Source organism: Eleginops maclovinus, chromosome 1, assembly GCF_036324505.1.
Source record: "Eleginops maclovinus isolate JMC-PN-2008 ecotype Puerto Natales chromosome 1, JC_Emac_rtc_rv5, whole genome shotgun sequence".
Classification (NCBI taxonomy): domain Eukaryota; kingdom Metazoa; phylum Chordata; class Actinopteri; order Perciformes; family Eleginopidae; genus Eleginops; species Eleginops maclovinus.
Window position 1 is genome coordinate 27,519,430 of NC_086349.1, and position 11,205 is coordinate 27,530,634.

The 11,205-nt window shown below is 39.2% G+C and overlaps 1 protein-coding gene across 1 annotated transcript in view; it reads left to right on the forward strand.

The window, feature by feature from the left end:
• The window catches only part of dgkaa (diacylglycerol kinase, alpha a), a 28,764-nt gene extending 18,239 nt beyond the window's left edge, over positions 1–10,525 (forward strand). The window contains 17 exon segments of the mRNA XM_063886940.1: positions 2,139–2,256; positions 2,777–2,865; positions 2,952–3,071; positions 3,633–3,731; positions 3,868–3,954; positions 4,441–4,514; positions 4,597–4,671; positions 5,077–5,162; positions 5,253–5,342; positions 5,836–5,996; positions 6,081–6,145; positions 6,585–6,675; positions 6,750–6,936; positions 8,027–8,049; positions 8,051–8,145; positions 8,730–8,790; positions 9,237–10,525. Of these exon segments, the coding sequence (XP_063743010.1) occupies positions 2,139–2,256; positions 2,777–2,865; positions 2,952–3,071; positions 3,633–3,731; positions 3,868–3,954; positions 4,441–4,514; positions 4,597–4,671; positions 5,077–5,162; positions 5,253–5,342; positions 5,836–5,996; positions 6,081–6,145; positions 6,585–6,675; positions 6,750–6,936; positions 8,027–8,049; positions 8,051–8,145; positions 8,730–8,790; positions 9,237–9,311 (1,596 nt within the window). The 3' untranslated portion in view covers positions 9,312–10,525.
• Positions 10,526–11,205: the final 680 nt, after the last annotated feature.

Consider the following 11,205-nt stretch of genomic DNA (forward strand, 5'->3'; position numbering starts at 1 on the left):
AATTTCCAAGATGCAGAAATGTTGAAGTAAATCCTCAGTAAATGTACAGAAGTGTTAGCAGCTAGTCATTCATAAATGTCATCATTAGGTCAAAGTTTTGGGACTTTCACCTCTAAATAGTGATCACTAGTGGCATGAGACCATGTGAGAGGAGTGGGAATATAAATGACCATAGCACAGCTCAGTCATTTACAGGAGTATAAAGTATATCAAATGGTTCCTAAAATACCAGAGTAAATGTACTATGCTCTTTTATTTTTGCTCACTTACACTACTTCAAAGTACAGGCCCAGTACTTTGCCCTTTAATTAGAAATAGCTTCAGAAGCACTTACTGAATATCAGTACGGCTCTGTAGCTCGAGAGGAACTGATTGTACGTTCAAGTGTCTGATTAATATTGTTCGATACAAGTCTGAACAAGACGTACCGCCTGGTGGTATTCATGCCTCCACTAACCAGAACCGAGAGACGCAAGGGAAAGAAGTTAGTGGAATTCATTTCTTCTGAGGAGAGAAACGCACCTTTAAAGATCTGTGCAGGTGAACAGGGTGAAACATTTAACTAGCAGATATCACCATGAAACTTCTCCCCTTCATCACTGACAGTAGCACAATGACTTTTTGTATTACAAGTTTTCTGACGTGTTGCGTTTAAATATGCAAATGAGGCGTTATGTCATGCTAACTGTTAGTGAATTCAGGCGAAATCTGCAGATCCAAACAGGCCGAGCGAGTGAAATAAACTCCTGAAGGTGGATTTAGGATGTTCTCTTCCCACCAGCCTGAATAAAGACATGTTAAAGAAGCTTTAACCCCCAAAAGTCTCTGAGTGTAATGTCCCCTCATGTTATTTAAAGCAGCAGTAGTGTGTTAATGTGTCAGGAATGTGAAAGCCTCTTTCTGCAGCTCTGTGGTCAGAAACTGAACAATGCCAGGGACTTCCCCTCCCTATTTCCAGACACTGCTGCACATTTGAAGCCCGGGGTGCATGCTCTCCGCCCCCCTGCCCCCCCCCCCCCCCCCCTTTGCAGAAAGTGATGCATCGTGTCGGGAATAAAAACATTTCAGTGTGTAATCCGGGGATAAGCGCCCGTCGCAAACACATCGAAAAAACAACATTTAATCTTGTGTGGAGAATTTGAGATTATAGTGGAATATCCCGCCGCTGCGCTCTGCCTGTGTGTGTGTGTGTGTGTTACACTGGACATGTGTCGTTCTAAATACTGACACACATTATAATTATTGTAGTCTTCAGATTTATACATATTTATTGTTGCTGAGTAGAATGTGCACATCTTTGCTTTTTTATATTCTTTTTAAATTTGTTTTCATTCAACATTTTGTAATCTGACTTTTAAAATGTATTTATATTTATTATTCTATTTTATTTGGTTTTTGTTGGACATTAAAATATTTCTATTTTATTTTATTGCAATTTTTTTCTTTAAACTTTAATATTTATATACTTTTTAGATCATTTTTTTAAACTGGACATTGTAAGTCTAACTTCGTATTGTTTACAAATATTTATATATTTTTTATTATATTTTGGTTTGTTTTTTTACATGACACTCATCACATGCAACTAGCACAGTAACAACGGGCTCAATTCAAAACGCATGCAAAAGGATAAATACAATTAATACAAATAAAATCTAAAGCGTGAAATAATATCTAAATATATAGTTTAATATATGAATAATATATATATATATATTATTCATATATTAAACTATCTAAATATATAGTTTAATATATGAATAATATATATATATATATATATATATATATAGTTTAATATATGAATAATATATATTAAACTATATATATATATGTATATATATATATATAGTTTAATATATGAATAATATATATATCTAAATGTATAGTTTAATATATGAATAATATATATATCTAAATGTATAGTTTAATATATGAATAATATATATATCTAAATATATAGTTTAATATATGAATAATATATATATCTAAATGTATAGTTTAATATATGAATAATATCTAAATGTATAGTTTAATATATGAATAATATCTATATCTAAATATATAGTTTAATATATGAATAATATATTATGAAAGAATCAGCTGAGTTTTTTTCTGTTTGCTGTGTTTCCCTGCAGATGACGCAGCAGGATGGGCAGCACCTCTGGAGGATGAAGCATTTTAATAAACCTGTTTACTGCAACGTGTGTCAGAGCATGCTGCTGGGAATCAGGAAACAGGGACTGTGCTGCACCTGTGAGTCCCTGAACGCACCACGAGAGGGCGACACTGAATCACTTCGATGATGATCAAATATTTCTGATAATAATTTAAATGCAACTTATTTCTGATTTTAAAAAAGGGAATAATGTTCTGTAAATTCCAGGGGTAACTGGTCTATATCTCAGTGTGAGTTAGGTCAATTATTAACTACACTGATTTTAGATTTGTGTTTGATTTGTGCAGGAAACCAGGGAACATGTCATGTTTTCGTCCCATAATTCAAGAAAGATTGTGAAAAGCTCAGTAAAAAAACTGAAAATGTACTTTATTTAATAAACAGAAAGCAGGATTCATGCTGTAGAGGCTGGGGGGGAATACATGGCTGTTTAACACTATTACACACTTGTGATTAAAGAGGCTGGCGGTTCACTTGCTAAATCTGAGAACTGAAAGAAAAGCCGAAATGCACCCGAATGATTAAGAAATGTCAAATTAAAAAGCTAAAGATGATGCATGAGAATAAATGTGTAATAATGTGAGCATGTGTTTCCAGGCTGTAAGTACACGGTGCACGGCCGCTGTGCTAACAGGAACCCGGCGCCCTGCACACGGACGTATGTGAAGTCCAAGAAAGAAACCGGGGTATAAAAACATTCACCGCCTGATTGAAAGCCCTTCCTCCTGAGCTGATTTGATGTGGGAATTAAAATACTCCTCTCACTCCTCAGGTTCCTGCTCACGACTGGGTGAGCGGGAACTGCGACTCGAGGAAGTGTGAGAAATGCCAGAAGAAGATCAAGAGTCTGCAGGGCCTGACGGGGAAGCACTGTGTGTGGTGCCACACCATGGTGAGTGTCACAGGAGGAACACAGCAGGGTGTTCGTCACTTAAATGGTCTTATGGCAGGCCAATTTACCCATGATGCTTTGGGTTATCAGTCAAAGTAGAAACTTTAATATTTGTGTTTTTTATGTTTTATTGCACTTTGTTTTCTTTAAACTTTAATGTTTCTATACTTTTTGAATTAGTTTTTTAATTCTAACTTCTTATCGTAGTATATGTATTTTTGTTCTATTATTAGTTTTTAATGGCACATTTTTATCTAACTTCTTATTGTTGGATACATATCTTTATTGATATTTGATTTTGTTTCTATTGCAAATATTTTCTTTAACCTCTAATATTTACATATTTGTTTTATTATTTAGGTTTGTTTTTTTACTGCACAATTTAACTTCAACCTCTTATATTTATATATTCATTCAATTACATTTTAATTTGTGTTTTTATTGCAATTGTTTTACCCAAACTAAAAAGGACTTTTACTCCCTGGATGATTTATCACCCCCCCCCCCCCACACACACACACAGCTGTGACTGTAATCAATAACGTGTTGTTTGTGTTCCAGCGTCATGATGAATGTGCGGACCAGGAGCCGACAGAGTGCAGCTGTGGGGCCCTCAGGGACCACATCCTGCCTCCATGGGCCATTTATCCTGTTATTAAGGTACAGTACACACACACACACACACACACACACACACACACACACACACACACACACACACACACACACACACACACACACACACACACACACACACACCTGTGATGTATTCAGTCTCTCCCTTGTTTCCCTGAAGGAGAGACCGGTCATCGTGAAGAACGGCTGCTCTGGAGCTGCAGACGACAGTGAGCTCAACACCACTCCTGATGGACAGGTGCTGCAGGTATGACATCCCATAATATCAATCAATACTGGATATCCACCAGAGGGGGGAGAAGGACTCTAACAAAAGAAGCAAAACTACAGTGAAAGAAATATCACGAGTCTGCATTCAAAGGTGTACGAGAAGAAGGGAAACAAGTGATGGTGCATTACGGCCCAGAGTCAGACGCATCCCATTAGAGGATTATAATTAGACAAACGAGAACATTCTACTTCACATTTTTACTCTATCCTCATATGTGTATATACATAGATGTATTTTGTAATGCTGAATGGATCTTTTGGGTATTATCATTTAGTATTATTTATAATTTATTAGTTGATTTATATTTTGTATTATTAACTCAAATCTGCTGAGTAAATGAATGTGGTTGAGTGAATAATGACAATAAAGGGAAGAACAATGACACAGCAGTACTCGAGAACATGTTCTTAATGTTGCTGTCTTAAAGTAAAGTAAATAGAATTCAAACGTTACGTATTCTAGATCAGCCCGGTGGAGAACACCCACCCCCTGCTGGTGTTCGTGAATCCTAAGAGTGGAGGCAAGCAGGGGGAGAGGTGAGTCCAGAGACGGAGATATCCAATAATCAATAAATGGTGTTTTCCTGCTCGTTGTTGAGTGTGGCCCTCTGTGTTTCAGAGTCCTGCACAAGTTCCAGTATTTACTGAATCCCCGGCAGGTCAACAACCTGATCACTGACGGGCCGGGACCTGGGTGAGTGAAGAGACTCAGAGGATTTGATCAGGGGTGGAGTAGGGCGTAGCTTTTAGCTCCTAAAAATAACGTGTGTCAGAGTGTTCGGGATACAACTGTAAATAAAAACCACTGTCCTGTATATTTCTCAGCGTGACTCTGGAGCTTTTATTAAGCGGAACGTATTTTGAGACATGTTAGAATAATAATAATTAAATTGTTTAATTAGGAAAATATATAAAAGTAGTTTAAAAATCAAAAGCTTTTCCAGACTTTTTGAGAAAAGTAAATGTTTATAGTTTCTATTTAATTTCAATGTTTGTTTGATGTTGTGTTTAAACTTTGAAGTGTTCAATAAATAGTGTCATCTCAATTGAGACACAGAAACTGGTCGTTGGTCTGATCATCTTCCTCCTTTTCTTCCAGCCTCAGCTTCTTCAAAAATCTGCAGAGCTTCAGGATCCTGGTGTGCGGGGGGGACGGCACCGTGGGCTGGATCCTCGACGCTATAGGTACATTAAATAAAACCCGCCTCCCTGTGACGACGACCTTCTTCTTCTCCTGGTGAGCTTCATTGTGACTTCCTGTTTCCTTTATATCAGACAAAGCCAACCTGATGGTGCGCCCGCCCGTCGCTGTCCTTCCTCTGGGGACAGGAAATGACCTTGCTCGCTGTCTGCGTTGGGGGGGAGGTGAGGAATCCTAACACTTATTTATTATAGTAATAATGATAGCTTTGTTTCTGCTTTTGTGTCAAATTACAATCTTTAAAAGGGAATTTCTCCACATTTTTATATTTATCACACAGTTAAGGCTCCAGAAAAGAGTCATTCGTATTATAATCACAGCTCATTTGTGTGCAATTTAGAAAGTACTTTCCATCTATATATTTACACAATATTGCAATACTATGGATTTCCCCCCCACCTCTAATGTATAGTATATATGTATATGGTGTATATTATTTCATTTTCACTGCATATATCCAAAGATAAACTATAGAGACATGTTTTAAAAACAGAAAACGATAAATGCAATATTCAGTAGTTGTGCTGCATTCAAGTACTGCCATAACAATCTGAAATGTTAGTTCCTGACTTAGAAAACCTACTAAAACCCAGAAAGAAATAATAAAACGTAAATCTGTGTCTGGTGGTGTGGTCTGTGTGTGTTTCCTGTCTGCAGGGTATGACGGTGAGGACCTGAGTCGGATCCTGAGAGACATTGAAGGCAGCACGGAGGTCCTGATGGACCGCTGGAGCGTTCAGGTCATCACGGATCTGAACCAGGAGAAAGGAGACCCGGTGCCGTACGAGATCATCAACAACTACTTCTCCATCGGAGTGGTGAGTCCTGTACACACACACAGCGTTACAGGGAGTGTGTGTCTCTCAGTGTGTGTGTGTTTATCTGAGACGTTGTGTTGACAGGACGCCTCCATCGCTCACCGCTTCCACACCATGAGGGAGAAACACCCGCAGAAATTCAACAGCAGGTACGCAGTCAGTAGGTTTATAACGCACAACAAGATCACCATCAGAGTAATCAGATTACTTTGGGGTTAAATTAAAAAAAAGACTGAATTAAATGGGAGGCCTGGGAGCGCCTTGGAATCCCCCAGTCAGAGCTGGTTGATGTGGCCAGGGAAAGGAAAGTGTGGGGCTCTCTGCTGGAGCTGCTACCTCTGCGACCCTGAGGGAAAGAAGATATATTTACATTTTTTTTAACTACATTTAAAAAATAGCAAATAAAATCTGATTTAAGGACTAAAAAAAATTCATCTTCATTTCCGTTTCTTTAAACCTCTTTCAGCTCCTCGTTTTTACCTGTAAAGTAATGTGCTGCACCCCCCTGTGCAGAGCGGTGTTAGATAAGAGGATGTGCTGTGTGAGACCGTATGACTAACATGAGAGAACACGCACCTGTTCCTGCAGGATGAAGAACAAGCTGTGGTACTTTGAGTTCGCCACGTCAGAAACCATCTCGGCCTCCTGCAAGAAGCTGAGCGAGAGTCTGGAGATCGAGGTGAGGCGTCGACTTCCTCGGCTCTGTGTGTTTGTTGAATAAAAGGTACTGATGCATCTGCCCCCCCCCCTCAGTGCTCGGGCACTCCTCTGGACCTCAGCGGTTTGTCTCTGGAGGGGATCGCCATCCTGAACATTCCCAGCATGCACGGCGGCTCCAACCTGTGGGGCGAGACCAAGAAAGGGGACGGTAAAGCTGCGGGGGGGCCGGAGGAGCCCGAGGTCATCGTCGACCCGGAGGTCCTAAAGGTCACCTCCCAAGGTATTCATCGATATGTTCGTTCTGTTTTACGTTCATACTGTGCTTATTTATATTTCCTGTAAGAAGAAAAATGTTAAAGTTTTTAGAACATTTTTTGTCTTAAATGGACGACTTTAATTCCACTCTGAAAATACCCCCCCCCCCCCCCTCAGTGTTTTCATTTTTGTATAATCTTTTCACAGCTCATGATGTGCATTTTCAGAAATCCGATTTGAAGCATCTCTAAAAACGTCTTCAGTTTCCCTCAGCGACTGAAGCTCTTTTATTTCCACTGCTCTGAGCCGCAGCGGCTGAATGAATGGAGGTGTGAACCTGTTTACTGAACACTTCACTGAGCGGCTTAATGAGGAGCTAACATCAGCTGCTGCTGCTGCAGAGTGATTACAACATCTATTAATGAGGCTTTAAGAGGGCCATTAACACAAACCATTAAACCCACTGAATCAAATTAGGAACCTGTGTGGGGAAGCATCTGTCCGACTTCCTCTGGTTTTAAACATCTGGCCACAAGAGAGCAGCATATTCTAAATAAATACAACTACAAATAAGAGAAATGAAAAGCTCTAGCTAAAGGTCAAATGAAATGAACTAAACAAAGGAAATACATTCATTTAAGTCAAATTAAAAAACACTAAATAAATAAATCTGGAGAAAACCAAAATAAAGTAAATAAATAAAACTTGATAAAAACTAAACAAAAAAACAACAAATAAAGCAAATAAATGTAAATAAAACAAATAAACTCAATAAATCTGAACCAGATCCATATTGGCTGTGAGGGAGTGTGGTCGTCTTTGAACCAGTAGGTTGCTGGTTGGATCCCAGCCCTGCAGTCAACATGTGGATGTGTCCTTGGTCAAGATGCTGCGCCCTGAGGTGCTCCTGATGGCCAACAGTGTGTGTGTGTGAGTGAGTGTGTGTGAGTGAGTGTGAGTGTTAGCTTCCCTAGAGCAAGTGGTGCTGCTCTGCATGAATGAGGGGTGAATGACTCTAGTATGTGAAGCTTTGAGGGGTCGAGGAGACCTGATGAAGCGCTGTAGAAGTACAGAACATTCACAACATGATACAGCACATGCTGTGTGTGTTTCAGACCTGAGCGACCGGCGGCTGGAGGGTGGTGGGTCTGGAGGGGGCGATGGAGATGGGTCAGATCTACACCGGGCTGAAGAGCGCCGTGAGGCTCGCCAAGACCTCCCAGATCACCATCAGGTGAGGAAAACTGCCTTTAAAGTAAACACTACGTCTCCCAGTAGCATCTAAAAGTATTAATAATGAATTAGAGCTTTCGTCACATTTTAGGGATTCATCAAGAGCAAGGATTTAATGTTGAGAGACTTTTTCTGTGAAGACTTTAAGTGAATTCAACTACTTATTTTCAGTGCTGGGGAAGAAGTGTATTCACTAAATATTTAAAACTTTTTTGGTCTTTAAAAAAATAATTGAATTTATTTCTGTTTTTTATTTTTTGTTTATTTAATTTTAGTTTTGGAGGAAAGAACATAAAAAAAGATTTACTTTCCCTTTTTTTAAAGTGTTTTTGTTCTCTAACTGGTTTTGATTTGTTTTCTGTAATTCAGTAATGTGTTGGTACAATGGACATGTGTTTAACACGTTGAGAGGACATAAATAAGAACAGACACGCTGAGACATGTTGCCTTCAGGCTCCAGGTCTTAACGACGGCTCGACTCTGACGATGATCCTCGTCTTTTTGCATCACAATCATCCTGCATGCTGCTTCTTTTATATTGAAATCACACACTGAGGTCGCTCATCCAACCCTCTGCTCCCTCAGGGTGAAGAAGGCGTTACCGATGCAGATCGACGGGGAGCCGTGGATGCAGCCTCCCTGCACGGTAAACACTGACACGACACTACAAGTTTACAGATGATTCATAACTGTGGATATCGTGCAGATCTGAGCACAGAGCTTAGTGAAGTGGTTTACATCTCGGCTGGATGAATTTGTCTTCTTCAACTTAATATTATCTTTTAAGAATATCAATTAAATAAGAATTAATTTAACTGTTTTGTTTCTTCATTTTCTTTTTGGGGAAATGATTACATTCCTTAAACTCTGATCTTATTTTATTTTGAGGTTTTTTTCTGGAGTTAAATTTGTATTTATTTTGGAAGATTTGAAAATGATTTAACGCCTTCTTTCCTTTTTTTGAGAACTGCAATTCATTTGAACTTTTGTTTTCTTTGAAGAATTGAATGCATTTATCAGCTTTCTAAAATAATTGAAATGCATGATTTGATTATATTTGAATTAATGGGACACTTTTTCCTTCTGTTCCAGATCCACATCACTCACAAGAACCAGGCCAGCATGCTGATGGCTCCTCAGGCCAAGTCTTCCGGTTTCTTCAAATAAAAGGACCCCCTCCTCCCCCCCCCACTCTGGTTTACTGTAAATAAATACACTTTTAGGAATAAATCAAATCAGTCTGATGTTGTAGAATAATACCTGCATCTGTGTAACCGAAGCATGGCGCCGTACGGACCGACGGTTAGTTTGCACCGTGGGAACAAGATGTTTTTTATTACTGCTCCTCTCTCGCGCTGCCTCTGTAGAGTCGTATTTAAAGTGAAGATATATCACGCTAACAGACTCAGCTTCATGTGCCTTCACCTCCTGTTCCCTTTATCTGCGCTGTTCATAGAAGAACTGCAGAGTGTAGTCGTGCACATAATCCACGTGGTGTTGCTGTTCTCTGCGGCTGTTAACCTGCTGTGCAACTAAATATTTACTCTGTTTTTGGAACTTTTTTTTCATTCTACGGAGGCCTGGGAGAGACTTTAGAGCAAAAACACATGTTTAAAATAAGTTTAATCTACAGGTAGAATTCACTGATTTGTGCAAAAGGAGCCTTCATAACTATTAATTCATTAACAAGCAATTCAATCTTAAATGATTCATCATTCGTAAAGTCCTGAGGGATCATCAAGGGCAGGAATTTTAAGGCATTTTTGGAAGAATTGAAATGAAATTAGGGTTACGACCGGGCATGTTCTCTCTTAGTCCGTCACTATAAGTAATCAATTTCCCTGTGGAAAACAACAACAACCAGACAACAGAGTAAACAAAAAATCACTCAAGAGCAGAGGAAACATCTTAAATGAACCTGCAGTTATTACAGTTTGAAAGTGTGTTTGAAATAGTACAAATGTAGAGCTGTCCAAAATTAAACGTCTTAATTTATTTATTGTTCTTATTGTCACTCCTGGGCCTCCGTACCTTTCACAGAAGATACTTGAAAGTGTTTTGGGAAACAGAACAGGACATTGTGTGTGTGTGTGTGTGTGTGTGTGTGTGTGTGTGTGTGTGTGTGTGTGTGTGTGTGTGTGTGTGTGTGTGTGTGTGTGTGTGTGTGTGTGTGTGTGTGTGTGTGTGTGTGTGTGTGTGTGTGTGTGTGTGTGTGTGTGGGGAGGAATCTGTGTTATCTAACTTATTAATTGAGTTGTGTTTGAGATAAGTGGTTGTTATTTAAGTGCTTTAATCAGTCATATCATTTCAATATATCTGGATCATGTATAAGCCTGAATTAACCCACTGTGTAAAGACTTTAATAAATCACCTTACCTTCAGTCTCTGCTTCCGGTCTGTGTTATTTCGTACAGCATGTCTTCCACCACCAGGAGGCGCCGTCCTCTCCTCTCTGGATCCCCTGACTGTAAATAATAGTTTTCTCTCTGCCTCTTTAGAATGTAATTCCTCCTCTTAAAACTTAATCTCTCTGTTGTCAAAGCAGGAGTTTGTGCAGAGGATAAATATTAGTTTTCCCTCAGTAATGTCAGCCCTTTCCTTTAATGAGAGGTTAGTATGCCAGCGATGAGGCTGCGTTCAAGTGCTGCAGGGAAGATCAGGACTCACAAGATTTCCCTCAAATGTAGAGCTGCAAGTGAAAGAAGTACTCAGGTCTTGTACTTGAGTAAAGTAGAAGTACTCAGGTCTTGTACTTGAGTAAAAGTAGAAGTACTCAGATCTTGTACTTGAGTAAAGTAGAAGTACTCAGGTCTTGTACTTGAGTAAAGTAGAAGTACTCAGGTCTTGTACTTGAGTAAAAGTAGAAGTACTCAGATCTTGTACTTGAGTAAAGTAGAAGTACTCAGGTCTTGTACTTAAGTAAAGTAGAAGTACTCAGGTCTTGTACTTGAGTAAAGTAGAAGTACTCAGATCTTGTACTTGAGTAAAGTAGAAGTACTCAGGTCTTGTACTTGAGTAAAGTAGAAGTACTCAGGTCTTGTTTTTGAGTAAAGTAGAAGTA